Source organism: Leptopilina boulardi, unplaced genomic scaffold (assembly GCF_019393585.1).
Source record: "Leptopilina boulardi isolate dan_hultmark-lab unplaced genomic scaffold, ZJU_Lbou_2.1 LbouV2_119, whole genome shotgun sequence".
NCBI lineage: Eukaryota > Metazoa > Arthropoda > Insecta > Hymenoptera > Figitidae > Leptopilina > Leptopilina boulardi.
The window spans coordinates 523,901-542,490 of record NW_026137662.1 but is presented as its reverse complement, the minus strand read 5'-3'; the positions used below and the strand labels follow the sequence as shown (position 1 = coordinate 542,490).

At 27.3% G+C, this 18,590-nt stretch overlaps 1 protein-coding gene and 1 long non-coding RNA gene across 13 annotated transcripts in view; one reads left to right on the top strand and one right to left on the bottom strand.

The window, feature by feature from the left end:
- The window catches only part of LOC127284390 (potassium voltage-gated channel subfamily KQT member 1-like), a 60,459-nt gene extending 43,437 nt beyond the window's left edge, over nt 1-17,022 (top strand). For 4 of the 9 annotated variants that reach the window (XM_051309796.1, XM_051309806.1, XM_051309821.1 and 1 more), the window contains 7 exons: nt 359-580; nt 4,021-4,094; nt 6,888-7,015; nt 8,363-8,459; nt 8,977-9,263; nt 10,129-10,322; nt 13,124-17,022. In XM_051309796.1, coding sequence (XP_051165753.1) covers nt 359-580; nt 4,021-4,094; nt 6,888-7,015; nt 8,363-8,459; nt 8,977-9,263; nt 10,129-10,322; nt 13,124-13,344 — 1,223 coding nt within the window. In that variant the 3' untranslated portion in view covers nt 13,345-17,022. Of the gene's footprint in view, nt 1-358; nt 581-4,020; nt 4,095-4,852; nt 4,981-6,887; nt 7,016-8,362; nt 8,460-8,976; nt 9,264-10,128; nt 10,323-10,909; nt 10,966-13,123 lie in introns of all 9 variants that reach the window. The other 5 variants (XM_051309824.1, XM_051309801.1, XM_051309813.1 and 2 more) reach the window with 5 other exon arrangements.
- The window catches only part of LOC127284478 (uncharacterized), a 92,481-nt gene that overhangs the window by 57,069 nt on the left and 16,822 nt on the right, over nt 1-18,590 (bottom strand). For all 4 annotated transcript variants that reach the window (XR_007843491.1, XR_007843487.1, XR_007843490.1 and 1 more), the window contains exon 6: nt 17,288-17,398. This is a non-coding gene — a long non-coding RNA (uncharacterized LOC127284478). The remainder of the gene's footprint in view (nt 1-17,287; nt 17,399-18,590) is intronic.

Here is an 18,590-nt window from a genome sequence, read left to right as displayed (position 1 = left end):
ACGTTGCTAATTACATTTCTATAATTACAAAATTAATTTTAAAGTTATTAATTAAATTTCCAAATACTAATTTTCTATTTTATTTGTTAAAATCTAAATAATAATTTTTTTCAAATTCAATATAATAATAGTCAACAAATAATTGGGGCAAATTTTTCTCAATATTGGTGAGTTTGATATTTGTTTTCTTTTCGCACACTTTTTGTATACTTTGAAATCTGATCGTGTGACCCAAATCGAATTGATAACCCAAAAGAGAAAAAATGAAAAATAAAAAGAGAAAAAAAAAGATAAATAAAATAAAATAAACACCGGAAGCAATCTTGAGGCTATCCTGAATTTGATTCGACTGACCAAGGCTTTCTTGGGGCTGTTTCCTGCGAAGCAGTAAAGTGCCGGATTGGAAGATCGTCATCTACACTTGAACTTCGTGAGCTGCGCATCGACGGACTGATCGGTCGTCTAGGGGAAACTTCCACCCTGCCACTAGCACTTGCTGGTCTAGTGTCCCCGCTTCCCCCTCTACCGGAACTACTAGGGTCGCCGACCTCCCCGAATACATCTCCGACTTCCGAAAAGAGTACGCAACACTCCTTTTTCTTCTTCTTTCTTCTTCTTCTTCTTCTATTTAGCTTCTTTTCAGGACCCTCCATCCTTGATTATATACGACACCTCTCGAGGTTTCAGGTATTTCCTCACTAAACATCACAAAACTGACACTATTTTCTTTTCGTTTTCTTTTTCATCATCAAGACAAACAACTTCGTTTCGTTTACCTCAATCAAATTATACTCTACTACTTCCTTTTTTAAGATTTAATTATAAATAAACATTTAATTTATAAAACTAATATTAATGTATGTATTCAATTATTTTTACTGTTATTCATTATTATTATTATTTAAATAAAAATATAATTTCATTTAATTCTATAAAAAATTTATTTATTTAATATACTACATATGTTTATGTAATATAATATTTAAAAATAAAATTATTTTAAGGGAAGAAATAAGTCTTTAGGGTCCCATTAAATATTCTAATTTTTAATAAAATATTTTTTCGCGTCATTAGCCATTTTTCATATTCTTATCTATATTATCCATTTTCCATATATTTTTTCCATTTTCCAGTTTTTTTCCTACTTTTTTTCCCAAGTGTGCTTATAATTTTCGATAAATATTTTATATATCCCGATAATTCGTATGCATTTTAAAGCCATTTTCGATCAATTGCATTTATTTTCCACATGTTTTAATTTTCACAATTTCCTATAAATACCACTTTTGCATGTTTTGCATCATATATATATATATACCTATATTAAAGACATTAAAACGTGAACATTGTTTAGACAAGTTGTATACATGTATATATAGAGTATTTTTTTAGTCGTGCAATCAGAAAGTCAAATCTCACGGGAGATGTGTGTATAGATCTATATAGAGCTAAATTGCTTGTAAACCATTAACTGTAAACTGAAGATTTATTAGCACTCCAAATTGTACCAATGTGCGTTGTGGTTGAGTCGTTTATCAAATTTACACACAAGTCACGCACATTGGATTCTCTCTAGAGTATATTATACCTCAGACTTTATAGGAATTCTAAAATAGCCCATACTTATTATTATTAATATACCATTGAAATTTTTTTTTTTTTATATAAAACTGATTTTGATTTTTATTGATATTAAAAAACGAAATCGAATATTTAAAAGGTAAATTTAAACTTAAAAAAAACTCATTACGATAAGAATTAAAACAAATAAATAAATAAATCACGATCTCGTATTTGATAATTGACTAAAAGTCATTTTTTTTTTGCTTCTTGTAATTAAGTTGCTGTGCTTTTTAGCATGCACGCTCATTAAGTTGCTTCACGCTTTGGTCGTTTGGCATTATTGCTGTCTAATTTCTAGTTTTGTAATTAGAGAAATTTCCTCCCGAAATCACGAATAAGCAAAAATTATGGTTTCCAGAAACTTGCGGTTCACCTTCAAAAGTTTTCCTTTTAATTTAAAAATTCTAAGAAAATAAATACTTAAAAAAAATATTCTAATAATTTTTTTTAAATTATATATATATAATATTTCAAATTAATGGAAAATATATTTTTTTGTTCTATTTTTGCGATGCTTTTTAAACGAAAGAGGATTTTGTTTGTCAATTTTTTTTTAAAGCCATAACTTTTGCTTAACTTTGACGGTCGCAAATACTCGTTGAAAACATAAAAGTAAAAAAAATATTGAAGCATTCAAACTGTTCTGCTCTGCAAAAAGGTGACATGCTCGTTTCTCATAGCAAGTGAAAAGCTCTAAACCCTATCACTGAATGTCTGGTACGTTTCGTAGATAAATAAATATAGAAAGGCCTGTTCATCCCTTAAAATGTTGGTGGTCTGAAATTTTTATTTTGCAATGTTTCAAAATTTGTTAATTTATATTTTATTTTTGTATTACCTTAAATTATTTACTTGTATTATTTAAATAAATAATTAATAAAAAAAATTATATAATATAAAATATTAAAAGTATTAAATTTTAATGAATTATTATGATTAATTATACGAAAAAGCACCAAATTAATTTATCTATTTTGTTATTATAGCTGTTGAGCACACATTCATTTATTATGTTGTATTATTTATTATATATTATACATATCAAACAGAATATAAATATTACAAGGAATATATTTTTAGTGGTATTGAAAATTTTTTCTTTAAACAAAAAAGAGTTTTTCACGTATTCGCCATAAAACAGAATTAAGTAATTTGCATATTAAATCATACTTCAAAGGCATAGGTGATCTTATTATCTCAAGCCTGAAACATTAATTAACTTCCCCCATGCCCTATTTTTACGATCTTGGGTGATTGAGAAAAATTTAATATCTCCCCAGAGGGAGAAAAAAGGAACCAATATTAAGGACTGCCGAATTATTACACTTACTCTCATTTCTCAATTTTACTTTCACGAAAAATAAAATAATAATATAATTTAGATGTTAAACGTTTAAATATTAAAATTATTAACAATAACCTTATATTTAAATATATAAATAAATAATTTAATATTTAAATATCAAAGCCTTTAAAAATTGTAAAAATAATTAACAAATTTTTTTTTTTTTTTTGAAAATTAAAAAAAAAAAAATTTCTGCTTTCTAGACGTCAATATTTAAAGGGATGTTAACTGCGCCTCCTTGAAAGTAACACAAACTCAATTCTTGGCATTTACTTTTCAGAATTGCCTTTACGAATAACTCGAGAAAGATATTAAATTGTTAGGAGGGGAAATTTCGGTACATTAAGTCAGTAATAACTGACGAATGAAAATATCAAGTGACCTTACTTACGGCAGCCAATTTTCACTAAATTAGCTGTCGTCTTTAATTTAAAAAAGCTAATTAGAACATTTGTTCTTTAAATTAAATATTTTTCATTTTCTACTAACTAATAATACTGATTAATTACGAATATAATTTTTATTATTATCATAATTGTAATTCTTATATTTTATATAAAAATTCATTATATTTAATTACTAACCCCCTACGATAACAATATGACAAAAGAACAACAGTGAAAGTAAAGGCAATCTGGAGGTGATGTCCGACCAAAAACTGCTTATACCACTGACAATTTGTTACAAAATTCATTTACAAAAATGGAAAAAATTATTAGGAAAAAATAGTTTACTAATAGTCATAATATTCCTTGAGATGAAAATGAAGGAATAATGCTAATTAGCGGATGAAATTGCACGAAATTTTTGGAAAAAAAACAGTAGTTACCACCCCTTTTTTCTACAGTGGGTCGATTTTGTAAATCCACTTCCACTTCCTCTTTTTCAATTTCAATTTCCATTTCCACTTTAACTTTTTTCAATTAAAAAAAAGTGGAAGTGGAAATAGGAAAAACTGAAAGTGAAAATAGAAGTGGGAATGAAAATGGATTTACATAATCGACCCCCAGAATGTGTACATAAATTTTTCTTTAAAAAATTTGTTTGTACAGATGAAGACGACGAACCTCGACGGTGTGTTCAATTGACAAATCAACATAAAGGTGCTATTAGGGCTATTCGAAAGGTGAGTTTTGAATAAACGAAAATTTATTTTCCAACTTTTCACTATATTATTATTTTTAGAATAAGAAACGTATCATTTTTCTCTTTTTGAAAGAATTATTATCAGTCCACGATCGATCCAGCAACGACAATAAAGAAACAAAATTTGAAAAAGCGATTAAAAGAGAAAACGAGAATTTTAAATCGGAATAACAAATTCAAAATCTTGCAAAAAAGCAATGGATATTTTTATCTTTGGTTATGTTGTATCCAAAAATTGGAATGTAGATGATAAAAAAAGCACGCAGTTGACAATAGAAAATTAGGTTCGTTTGAAAGGCATGAATGACACAGTCTACTGAGTGCTCTTAACAAGAAACTGATAGTGGAAATGAAGGCGCATCTCACGCTTGGTGCAAAACACGGAATTATGCACCTTAAAGCAGAAATTTCTCAACTAATTATAAAGAAGACTCAAAGAGGTACTTTCAAAACTTTATCGCGATAAACTCGTTTTGACTTTACTATCGCTTCTTTAAAGGTCGAAAAAGTTCATGGAACCGAGAAATTGTAAAATTGATCTTTAACATCAAAATTTGTCTTTACACTTGACAAGAATTATATTTGTAAAACAATTTAATAAATTGTTTAAAATAAAAATTGAATTTTAACAACAAAAATTAATTAGTTTGTTAAATTTGAAATATCGTTGCAGGATCGATTGTCATGACATTAAAAAACGGGTTAAAAATTATGATTTTAATATAATTATCGTGTCAGATGAAGTACTTCGTGTCCAGACGAAAATTCAAAGAAGCATTGAAACCTTATGACGTTAAGGATGTCATCGAGCAATACAGCGCCGGACATGTTGATCTACTCGGTCGCGTGAAAAATATCCAAACTAGGTATCCTTATCCTTCATCTCTATCACACCAAAGTGTTTTGTTTTGTTTCTACTTTTTTTGACCCTATAAAATACTTCCTCTCATTAGGGGAAAATCTGAGGGATTTCATGCTTTCGCACGTTTGTGCCACTGAAAAATGCGACTTTTTCTCATCTTGATGAAAACTTTTAAACCGTAATCTAACTCTCAAGAAATAAAACTGAATAAATTTGAATAATTCTATATTTCCTTGCATTTATTTCTGTATATATATTTTTTTTATTCTTTTACTTATTAGTCTACTGTTTTTTTGTTCCTTTTAAATTTAATATTTCAATCAATAAACTTTGTATAATTTTAAATTGAAATTAGATTTAATCAGTTCAAATTGGATCAAGCGTATAAAATTGATAAGAAAAACATCTTCCTCAGTATTTTCCAGCATCACCACCACCCCTCCTAACCCCCAATTTCCTTCGATATTCTATATTTAATCCATTTCATTATTTGAGTTCGGGAATGAGAGTTTGTGAATGTAGTTTTCTAAAATACTTTACAATTTGAAACTGAACATTTATGCATGTCTGAGAAGAAAGTGCATATTTGAATCGTTAAAATTGTAATAAGTTTGTGAAATATATATAAATAGTAAAATTATATATATGATACATATATGGTAAATTTTTTTCATTAAATATTGAAAAAATTCTAAAAAAAAAAGTTCGATAAGGTAAAAATTGTGGATATAGAATTTTTAATGATAAATTCTTTATACTTTATATTTTATAGAAAAATTTTCTTTAGAAATAAGGAATGTATTTTCAAGTGTATGCCAGATTGCAAATAGTGTTGAGGTATTTCTCTAGAAGTGAAATTAGTTGATAATCTAAAACTCTGGACAAATTCTCTGGCGCTCATTTTCCTCCCAGTAAATCCTCAGAAAGATCTCCCTCTCACTCTCTTACTTTCTCTCTATCTCTGTCTCTCTCTGATCCAATCTTGCGATCTGCTGCAAGCTCTGTCCTATTCTGTCATCCTCATTTCCCACCCTTTCAGACTCACTGCTTATAAACTCTCAAGCTCATCAGGACTGTATCACGAACTGAATGCAGATCCCTGGAAGGAGAGAGAGCTTGGATATACTATAGTGAACCCATTTCACTTTTTTTCCCTTCCAATTCCACATCAATCCATCCATTCACGTGGCTATCTTCTATAAAGGCTTAAATAAACAATTTATCTAATGTCTTATAAAAAGAATTTTATTATTTTTAAACTAACGATATATTTTTTTCTTAATTTTTAAATATTCAAGCCTTTTTACAAGAAATACATAAAACAATGCCTATTTGTTGGTCGTGTTGCGATGCCATTTTAACGAGAAAATGTGCATGTCATTTTTTTTCTACTCTAACATCTATGTAAATCTCAATTTTCATTTTTCTACAGCATCCACTATTGTGATTTTAAGCACATCTACGATTGCCTAATATTTAAATATTGTAACAGATTTTCAAAATTTATCAAGAAAAATTCTAATATTCCTGTGGCAATAATTTAAAATTAAAGAATTTTTTAAATCAATTTTTCACATATTAATTATTTATTCTAATTCCCCAAAAAAATATTGTAAAACATATAGGGCATGATTTTTTCGAATTAGCCTAGAATTTCTTTTTAAACAAATTTTTACTAAAATTCTGCAAAGTAAAATTCGTTTAAAAATAAATTTTGTCAACTGCTAATTCGAAAAATGAAAATTCGTCAAAAAAATAATTATATTTAATAGAATACTTTAAAATGAAAATGATTTTTGTCGAATAATCATGCATTTCTTTTCTATAATTAAATTTACAACAAAATATAAAAAATTACACGATAAGTTGCAATCGTAGACGAGTAAATATAAAACGTAAATGTGTGCGTAGCTGAGATACTTTGTGGCACGGAAGAAATTCAGGGAAGCCTTAAAGCCCTATGATGTAAAGGATGTGATCGAACAATACAGCTCGGGACATGCGGATCTCCTGAATCGCGTACGAAACCTTCAGTTCAGGTACACCCTTCGAGTACCTTCGTCGAATCTCAAAAATTAAAAAAAAAAGCTTTTTTCGAATTCACTCACTTTCTTATTTTTTATTATTATATACGCTCCCTTTTCCATTATATAAAATATATTACATGACCCTGTAGTTTGTTCAGCTTTTTTAAAATTCATTTTTTTTTACAATTTCCTATTCACCGAATTTCCGCAACGAAACGGAGTTTTCATTGAAAACCACTTCTCTTATTAAATTGAAAGTTCCCTTTTGGAAATTTTCACATTGAAACTTCTTTTCGTTACATAAAATACATTAGGCGAAATGTACTTTACAATTTTATAATTGCTAATATAAAAAAACATTTAATTATGAAAAATAAGGCCTAAAAATTAAAATTACTTTAAAACAACAAAATAATTAATTTTTACAATATAAAAGCCAATTTTTTCAAATTACTTTCAAATACTGCAAAATGAAATAAATTAAAATTTTATTTATCATATTTCATAGAAAATTGTCGTCTAATGAGATGCCTAACCCAATAATTTTCTTTTGAAGCAAGAGCCTGTTTGACGCTAAATCCTTGCTTCTTGTTTGCCAACCCGCGTTATCCTTTCTATCGCCATCGTCGCGTCGATGCTCCCATTCTACTTCTTCTTTAAGAAGAAACGAGATTTCGCAAGAGGTACTCGAGAGCTTGCATCGATCCCTTTCAGGATAATACAGGGATGAGTTAGTACTCTCAATTTTTTTTTCTTTTTTTTAAAGAGCTTTTTATTTTCCATGTACAACAACAACTCTTCAATTTAACAAAGCTCAAAATTTCAAGACGTATATTCTCGATTGATCCAAATCGTGAAAACTGTTTATTATTTTTGTCTCTCAATAATATAACAAGCAAAATTGTATTCATTTTTATCCTCATGATTTCGAGATTAATTATTTTTTGTAATCAATTTATGAAAATAGAATTTTAAACCCTGTATTATTGCATTTTAAAATCCATAAATCCCTTTGATTAATTTATATACGCTTTATGCTTTAGAAACAGGACTAATTTTTTCAATATTATAAAAATAATGAAAAAAATAGGTTTGGAGAAGAAGAAGTTCAACACTTCTCGTATGAACCTCGAATTTTAGCTTTTTTTTCAAATTGTTCGTGTTTTTCTAACACAAATTTTTCTTTGATGTTGGCACTTTTCTTTATATATGGTAGTGTCGCACTTTGTGTTCTCTTGCATGCAATTTTCATATACGCGTTGTGAGCTTTTGAACTTAGCTTTTTACCTGTTTTTTTTCAAAAAAAAGAAGAAATTTGCAAATTTTTATTTATCTTTGAATTTCTTTTTCATATATCAGGTTAGATCAAATTTTGGGTAAACAAGGTTCTAAAGCCAAAGATGTCTATGCTTCGAAAACGAGTTTAGCGTCACGAGTTGTCACTATCGAGAGACAGGTGAGTACAAAAAATTATTTTACAATTTTTTTTACGAATTTATTAATTTATCATTTATTTTTATTTACGTAATCTGATCTACTTAGACATTTATTTTCCAATTTACTCATTTATCACAATATTTATTTATCAATTTATTATTTCACTCGTTAACAATATTCATTTATCGTTTTATTATTATTTCATTTCAACTTTTATTTATCAAAACTTTATTATATCTCTTGAAATATTTTATGTAACATTTTTCCATTTATGTAATAAATATTTCATATTTTAATCCGTGAAGCGAAAATAAAAAAAACTTTAAAAATTATAACTCAAATTTAATTTATTTTACCGAATATTTTTATTTAAATATTTATATAATTTATAAAATTAGTGCTTGAGAATTTTTTTTTGAAAATAAAATGTTTCCTATGTATATATAAATTTTGAGAGGGGAAAATGTTTGTAACTTGATTATCAAACATTATCGGTAAAGGTATGTAATTTAATATTTGGTGGATGGTTTATACAGGTCGATGACATCGAGGCCAAACTTGATCAGTTGTTAGAGCTCTATATGGAGGATAGAAAACGACTTTTGGCACTACCGATACCTGAACCCGAATATCAATCCGTTAATGTACAGGAGCCACCGAGCATGTCGACTGTACTAAAGCCGATTTTAGTAGATAAACAATTATCCGAGCCGAGTTCACCGACCACCACTTCTTTTCGAGAAAACGAAAAGCAAAAACCGAGACCGATACATCGGGGACACTCGGATCTTTCCAGTCGAGTGAAAAAACGAGTCACTTTAAGGTTTGTATATATAGACAAAATTCTACCACAAAATAAAAGAAAACTTTAATTTCTAAAAAAACATCAATTTACTAAAGCAAATCTTTTTTATCTTGTATATACTAAATAAAAAAAATTCTTTCTCTAATTAATAATAACCTTCAAGTAAGATAAGGTTAATGGGCAAAAGTTTCGAGGGAATTTTTTTTTTTTTTTTTGAAAATAATTTGCGAATAAAAAACGAGGAAAACTTTTTCCGAAACTGATATTAAGAGGTGCGCTCGAGGCAAAAAAAAGAACAATAAAAAACAGAGTAGATATCGAGAAGAAGGGAGAACTGAAAATCGATAAGATAAGAATTTTCCAAATATGAGGTCTTGTAAAAGTTAAAGAAAAAAAAAGAGTTCACTTCCGGTAAATCTACCCCTATAACCCTTATCACCAGAGAGCTGATAATCTAGCTTGGCAGTATATAGGCACAATAGACCGGTACTTTGGAGGTTCAATTCCATATAAATCAAAGGACGTTCACGCCTTATCGTAATCCTCGAATTAATCGAATCATAAAATGATTGAAGTTCGTCCGATAAACTATGGAATCTCAATATATATGATATTTAAGATGGGTCAATTTCATTTATTTTCGTTTGTCTCAATTTTTATATTCCATTTGGTTCTTGATTGTAAATTTTTTTATATTTTGTTGTTTCAACCATTTTCCTTGGTTTCGAATTTCGCTCTCTTTGATACCAAATAATTTTTCTTAATCAAAAATTGACCATAATTTTAATCTCTTGATTCCAATATATTAAATTCTTGATTTGATGATATTTTTCTATATAGTAAATAGTTGAATAATTTTTCGAAAAATATTTTTCTTTTCCAGTTCAATTCCTTCGCATTTTGCACCTCCCATTGATCCTAGAGCAGTCAAGTCGAGTACAAAGTATCAAATAACGCCTCACCGACAAGGTGAAGTGGTGATCACGGTGCCTACACACTCAGAAGCAGACTCCAAACATGAGGATTCTCGCGTCTTCGGGATTTCCGGTTTGCCTCAAAGCACAACTGAATCTGCTGGTAAGTGTCTAAGTAAATCCGGATTATTTAAATCTCAAGCAAAAATTCTCCAATTACATATATATATTTATATGTATATGTATATATTCACCCGCAAAGTCATCCAAAAAGAAAATGTATTCGCAGAAAATATCCTTTTCAAATTTTCCCACAAGATTTATTTCTTGTATTTTTTATATACTTTTCAAGAAAATAAATTAAAAAATGTATATATATTTTCTGTGAATAAACTCCTGGCTCTATACATTTTTTTATTTCTATCAGAAATTTTATTTTCTAAAACTAATTTTCATTTTTCTAAAAGTTTTTGTGTAAACTGAAACTTGAATTATTAAGTCTGTCTCAATAACTCAAGTTCTAGTGTACTTCTATTATTTCAGTATTTATTTAATAATTATTCAATTATTTAGATTGGCAATTCTTTATCATTAATAATAATTAATTAAAATATTATTAATTTTTTTATTTGAAAGAGAAAAATTGGCTTTTCATTGTAAAAAAAATAATTAGCTAGAGGTTTTATAGATAAGTCATAGATGCATTGTAGCATGCAATTATTTAAGCGAAACATTTATGTGAATTTTCAGCTACTTTCAACAATCGATCGTCAACCTCCTCGTTGTAGTGAAAAATAATTAACGCAGTAAGTCCTAATCCTAAATCATACGCGAAACTTCATTTTATATACATTTTATACGAAATTAGTCACACTTGTGTTGCATTTTTAGTGAACAAATAAAAAAAAAAAAAAATTCAATTCAACTTTAGACGAAAAACGCGCTTTGATAGGTAAATTTAAAAATAAAATAAACTAATTTGCTTTAATTAAAAAAAAAGATTCAATTTTTATAGTATCGCATATAGTTCATTAACAAACAGTTTAAAAACTGTCCACTGTATATGATTGATCAATTTAATATCCATTTGGATGCACCCTATATTCATGACATAAAAAATTGTCTCTCAAGTTCTGTATCGCTCGATCACCCAAATCCAATTGAATGTTGCACGATTGTGTTATAGTTTACACACCTCAAAATTAATACCATCTCGGGGGAGAAAAAAAAATCTATGAATTTGAATTCTGCAACTTTTGAAATTAAAAAAAAAAACACTGAAAAACTATAATTTTTTTACGACTATTGACAAATAAATATTTACTTGAACCAAATAATTTTTTTTGAATTAAGTAAATTGTATTTGAACCAATAATTTCTTTATTTTCTTTCCTTTCTTAAAAGTTAAAAAATTCAGCGTCATGAAAAAATATTTATTCCCGCAAAATTCAATTGACACAAACATTTTCATGTAGTACGAAAGGATACATAACTCGTTCTATAAGAATAAAAATATAAGACATTTCAGCGCGTCGCGAGACTTATTTGATTTGACAAAAAGATCATTAATTTTACTTTTCTCCCACACTATATATCTATATATACACAATATATGTAGTTCGATCCCATATTTTGTTCAGGCGATATCTGACTTTTAAATTCCATTGGAATTTCGAGGTATCTGATACGTTATAAAGTCCAGAGCTTTAATAAATTATTCATCACTAAAAATTCTGAATAAAAGAGAAGAATTCAATATTTTTGTAAAGCAATCAATAGAAGAGAGGGGATCCGAAAAAAGAATATTAATATTTAATCTCTCTCATACAAAATGAGTTCGAATCGAAATGTATTCACAAATAAAGAGCGGGATAGAGAGAGAGAGAAGAGAGTTGAGTTTATAAAGCAACACGAAAAATACACATTCCATGAATGTTCGCAATTAGTAAATAAACTTTCTATTTTATTCATTTTCAACTAGATATATCAATTTTCTGTTTTTAGCGACCTTTTCTTTCCAATGTATTCGATGAAAAATTAATTTGCCATAAAAGCAATCAGTTGCTTCTATTTTTTATAAAATTTTATAAAATATATAAAAACATATAAATATATATAGAATTAATTTTTCACCGATATAATAGTTACATTTTTATCTTATAATTTTGCTACATTAAATGTTTCGGATTAGAGCCGAAATAAGCCATTTCGAAATTTTTATTTTCAGGGAATAAAACCGAATTTCTTTCTGCCTTTTATTTTGCTTTTATAATTAGAGAAATTTATTTATTTAAAATTTATTTTTAAAAAATTGTTTTTAGTACAATAACTTTTGTTGAAATTAATGCAATATTAATATTTTGAGTTCAGGATTGTTTCAAGTTTCAAATTTGCATGGTAAACGAAAGGAAGTTCATCCTTTAAGCAAACAATAAATTTTGATTGAATTTCACGAAAGTGTTAAACAATAGATTCAACTTGTAAAAAGTATTTTTATATTTACTTTTGATTGTTTAAAAAAAAAATTTCTCTTTTTCTTTTCCTATTTTTTTAAATCTATGCTAATAACCCCATTCCTGCTAGAAGATAAAAATTGTGATTTTTCTGAATGACGAGTCTTATTAAAAATGATTTCCAATACAAAAAATTTGCGAGAGATCCTCCGGGAAGTAAGTTTTATTTTTCTGATAATCAATGTTAAAATAAATTTTTTTTTTTTGTTGATAATTTTTCAAATTCTCAAGGTAGTTAATAATAATTTTGTTTTTTTCATATAAAAATACTTTTCACATAAATATATTTTACTCGGAGGGCCTCTTGAGCTTTACCATTTTGACCTTTTAGTGGCGCACATAAAACGAAAGAGGGACATTATATTGTCTCGCCTATGTGTATGTGAATGTATATACGTGTGTCTATTTTTTTCTTTTTTTTATCAATAAATATCGCATTTCTCTGCTGTAGGTACGATGGAAAATTCGCCACCGTCGGATATTGATGTTGAGTATGAGGAAGAGGAAGAAGAAGAAGAGGAAACCTCTTGTGAAAACATGGCCTTGCTAGGAACAACAAGGACTCAAATTATAGTGACTCCTAGTATGAGTCCGGGTCAAAGTGCAAGCGACCTAACTTTGATTGAACAATCTAGGGATTTGGACTTTCACGACCCCCACTCACGTTCCTAGCCGTAAAATACATTGGGAGAACTCTTGACAAATCCACTTGTGTCGTACGTCAATGACTATGTCCGCGAATGAATGCATGATGCATTGATTCTATATGCACACACGGGATTTCAAATCAACTCTTTCCACCGAAAATATATATATATATATATATGGCCTTTTCTCCTCTCTAACAGAGCTCTTCACTTCAACGATATATGACAGGAGAGAACTAATTGAGTGAAGAAGAAAAAAAAACGTGAAAGGATCATCAAGAAAATGTGCAAACATTTTCCCATCGGAATATTAATATTTCAATTCTCATAACTGTCTTCGCGGTGAGAAGGAGAAAAAACACCCGTTAGTTACAAATTATTCAAATAAAATATGACAAAATTGTCATATTGTGTTTGTTTGTGTCATATATGTGTTTTTTGAGAAAAAATTTCCTTAATTAAACCATAAATTTAAAAATTCAATTTAAGAATATAAAAACTAAAATCGATTTTAATTGAATAATTTGTAACATGTTTTTCCCCACGTTGCTAATTATGATGAAATAAATGTGCAAATGAACAATTTGTAAAGACTTGAGGATTTGCCTCGAATATTTTATTTTAAAAGGTAAACTTGTAAATAGAAAACGCTTAAAAAAATTATATGCTTTCAATGAAAGTAAAACAAAAAAAAGTGTCGCAAATCTGAGGCAATCAGCGATTTAATTTTTGAGTTTTATGGGATTTTTCACTTTTAGGATTTTCGAGATTATACATTTATTTAAATACTTAAATATAGATTTGATTGCTAATCCGTACGAATTAATATACGAAAACACCAATTAAATTAAATACTTCTCGCTTATCGCGATTTATATAATAAACGTAAAAAAAAGAAAAAAAAAATTGCAACCAAATTGCGTTAGTATTTTATTCTCTGCTGTAAGACCAATGCCAGATTTGACAAGATTTCAACGGTTTTTCATACTATAAACTGCAACGCTTTTTTTCTCATTAATCCAATGATGAATTCATGTAAATTATTTTTATTTATTTTTTATTAGATTATTTTATATTATCTTCTAAGAGCGTTTATACTATTAAATAAATAAAACTAAAATGCAAAAACTAATAATATAAAGAAAAAATAAAGTAATTAATACATTAAAGGAACATTATAAATTTAAATAATATACAAGCATTTATATATGAATAAAAATTTAAGATATAAAAGTCCAATTGAAAAATTATATACATAATTACTTTAAATTCTATATAAACCCAAAAAAAAATTAAAACGTACAAATAAACAAAAATTATTAACTTATAAGAATTAAATAATTCAATTACAACTAAATTAAAAAAGTTAATAATCAAAAATTCATCTATTTATTAATATAAATTGAGTTTATTATTTTTGGTAAAAAAACAATATTTAATGGATTATTGAGAAAAGAAGCGTCAACTGGTGAAACAAAAATTACACAATAAAAATTAACTTAGGGCACAAAAAAGACGCTTATATTATATTTACATAATGTTGCGATAAACATACATAGCCTATACTACTGATCTTATAATATGTTATTCGTATAATATTATACGATATTGTAGAGAGTATTATAACGCAAGTCCTATCCGAATTTAGAAAGAAAAAATTTATTGAATTTCATTTTCATAGCCCAAAGAATGTTTCTTATAATAATGAAAAATTTTTGATCCCCAAAAAAACGAAACAAATGAATATTCCTTCAATGAGATGAAAAAGGCCTTTGCTTTACAGATTTGTGGGATCATAACTTTTAGATGAAAAATAAAATAAAGCGAGCTATTTAATCGTATTTTCAATGTACAGATATAATAAGTAATCTATGTACATTTTTCGTCCAACGCGAAATAAAATCATTCAATAAATATTTAAAAGTCATTTTTTTGGGCAAAATAAAATTTTACTTATATATTTACGGATAATATTATTAAATAAACAAAAAACTATTATATTATTTGTTAATTTGCTAATAATTTAGTATACAAATTTTTTACATTCACTTAAAAAAGTTTTCTAATAATTATTAAACATTAAAAACTTTTTATAGGAATATTTAAATTCGGAAAAAATTGTACTTAATTTATTGAATGATTTTTAAATTAAAAATCCTTTTGTGGATCGTTCATTGTATAACATTCCATTGCTACGTATTATTATATTATACGTTTGTAAAAAAAATACGCATACAATATACTTGCTACATATTTTCTTCTCAGGCAGTAGAATTTCGAAATATATTTATAATGAAAGAAAGTGATTATCTTTTTGAGATTTCCACTTGGGTGAAAGGGAATAATTATACTTTAATGTTCTAACTTGAAACAATCCTTCTCTGCTATTTAATTTATTTAATATTTTTGTTTTTTAAAATACTTTATTTTTTTTAAATTAACAATAAATGTATTTTTATTCATTTATTATTTATCGTATTTGTAAATAATTCATTTTCTGCACTCTTTGGTGACAGAAAAATTCTTTTAAAAAATTATTGCTTAACGATTAACGTTTTTATTGAAACAACAATTATTGTTTTATATTCCCGAAAAAATCGTATATTCGTCCACGAAAAAATCCAACAGCATATATAGAGTTCTTAATGCTTGAAAAAAAATCGTGACTGCGAATAATTGGAAAAAATCGTCCGCACAATTCAAAGCTTAAAAGACCAGACAAAACTGGAATGAAAGCCAGCACAATAAAGCGTGATTAATAACGAAAAATATTTCCATTTCTCTTTTGTAAAAACAAAAAAAAAATACACAAAATTCCTAACTTATTTTATAAATCGAAAAAACATGCGTTCGATAAAAAAGCAATTGTTCCTTATTAAATTTCTACGATTATTTGTTTATCTTCTAAAATTGAACGCGAAATTGACTCTTATAAAAGTAATTTTTTTGAATTAATTTCTTATTTAAATGATCAGAAGCAATAAAAAAAAATTGTTTATTTAAAATAATAGAAACAAATTTTCTATATACGTCATTTACATAGCTTCAGAGGGACCAGGGAAAAGCGTTGTATAGTTTTCATTATTCCTCGCAAATCTCAAATAATGGATCTGATCTTTAGAATTTTTCATCAAAACGACAAACACACTTTGTATATTGTGCATCGAAATCTACGAATGTCAAACCATTTTTCACAAGTCGGCTTTTAACGTTTTTTAATTATTATCTATTTATTATCATTCAATCATTATCATTATAATTATATAACGAGCGCATTAAAATACATTTAGCAACGAAAATTTTAATAATGTTTAATAACTTCTTTATTCAGCTGATGATCGAGAGAGAAAGAGAGAAAGAGATGTAAGATAAAACAAAAAATAAACCAAAAAAAAGAAAGAAAAGAGGAATAACACACTGCGGTGCAGAGTAATTTAAATACCTATTGTATTAATTAGAAAAAAATGCAGATTTCAAAAGTTTCGTCAATTCCTCTATTGCGGAGGTATTTATAAGGGTCAAATTGGAGAAATTAATTAGAAGATTATAATGTATGTAATTTAAAACTGGAACACCAAATTGACAAAAAAAAGAAGAAAGAGCGAAATAGAAAAAACTTAAGCGATCAAAAAGAAGAACCTTGTAAACAATTGAAACGAAGGATTTGAAAATCTGAATAAATATATACATTTATTTTATAAAATACTTGGATTTTTTTCATCCCTCTATTACTATTAATTATTATTATTTTCTTGTAAATAATGCGAAGAAAAATAATAGTTTCCGGTTATTAATAAAATAATTTTGTTTCGCATTTGTTTGTCACAGCGAAAAAATTAACTAATTGTTTTCGTAATTCATATGACTCGCGGTAAAGAAAATTTTTTTAAGGAATTTCTTCCCTTTTTTTAACAGAGAATTAAAAAAATATTCAATTTATAAATTAAATAATAAAAAAAATGACTCACCGAACGATGAATCCCACGTCGAAGGTAGTTTCAAAAAATACGGCAGCATGCAGGAACCACTTTTCTTCTTCCACATCCTTTCTCTCCTTCTGATTGTTGTACCGACATGAACTGAAAAAATAAAAAATTTATTAAAAAGTGAAAGTATACAATTATTTTCTAAAGAAGTAAAGAAAAAATAAATATTTAAATAAATATTAAATTTTAATAGTATTAATTTCCGACAAAAATAACCATCATATCAGAATTTTGTTTATTACCATAAAAAACACATTTTAAATTGTTTAGAAAAAATAAGAAGTTTTTAAGATATATACGTAAAAGTGGAAGTTGGATATAATATGTTTGTCATAAAAATATTGATTTACGTATGTTAGTATATATGTTACTTAGGACGTAATCTAGAGGAAAGAAATATTATTTTTCCGTTTTTGACATGAATGGAACACCGGGTGGGTCATTTTTGGACCGCCGCGTGTCTTTGAAAAAACAAACACTTTTCCATCCCTGTGTGTGGCTGCCGCTTTATTATTTTAGACTACCCTAATCCCCATCTGTAATGTTAAGAGAATCGTCCATACCACTGAAATCGTTTTTATCATTAAAAACACACATACACACACGAGTGCTTGCAAACGAACTCTATCCATTGAGCAATTTCCCATCACAATTAGAAATTTTATGGCCTCCACTTCTAATTTATCATAAATTCCGCGTTTCAAGTGTTTTCAAATTGACGTCTAAAAATGTTTCCCTTTTATGAAACACTCTAAATAAAATTCCTTACGCGTTTTTATTCGTCTATCGCAATTTTATTTTTAGATTCATTTAACTTTTACAACGTTAAATTTTTATATATTATAATTTTAAAAAATATAGAAATTTTATGTAATTATAGATTTTATATCATTTTAACAAAAAAAAATATATATAATATATACTTATTCATTTTAGAATAGACGTGACGAGTCTATTGTAAAATAAAGTAAATCTTTGATATATAGAATTGAGTGACGTTCGAGGGAGTTTTTTTTCCAAACTGTCTGAAGTTATTCTCGTGTCCAGGTGTGATTCTGTAACGTTGCATAAACATACTTCCGAGCCAAGTTCTCTTAACGGCTTTTTTCTCTCTTCTTTTCATTTCCCCTTCCCCCAAACGATATACATCTCTTTTTCCGAACAATCCCCAACACACTCAGACGAAGGATTTCTCTTTAAGAACCACTAATTTTACCTCAAATGTAAAAATAGTTTTTACAATTTCATATATCTATACACGTCAATCTCTCATAAAAAAGAAACT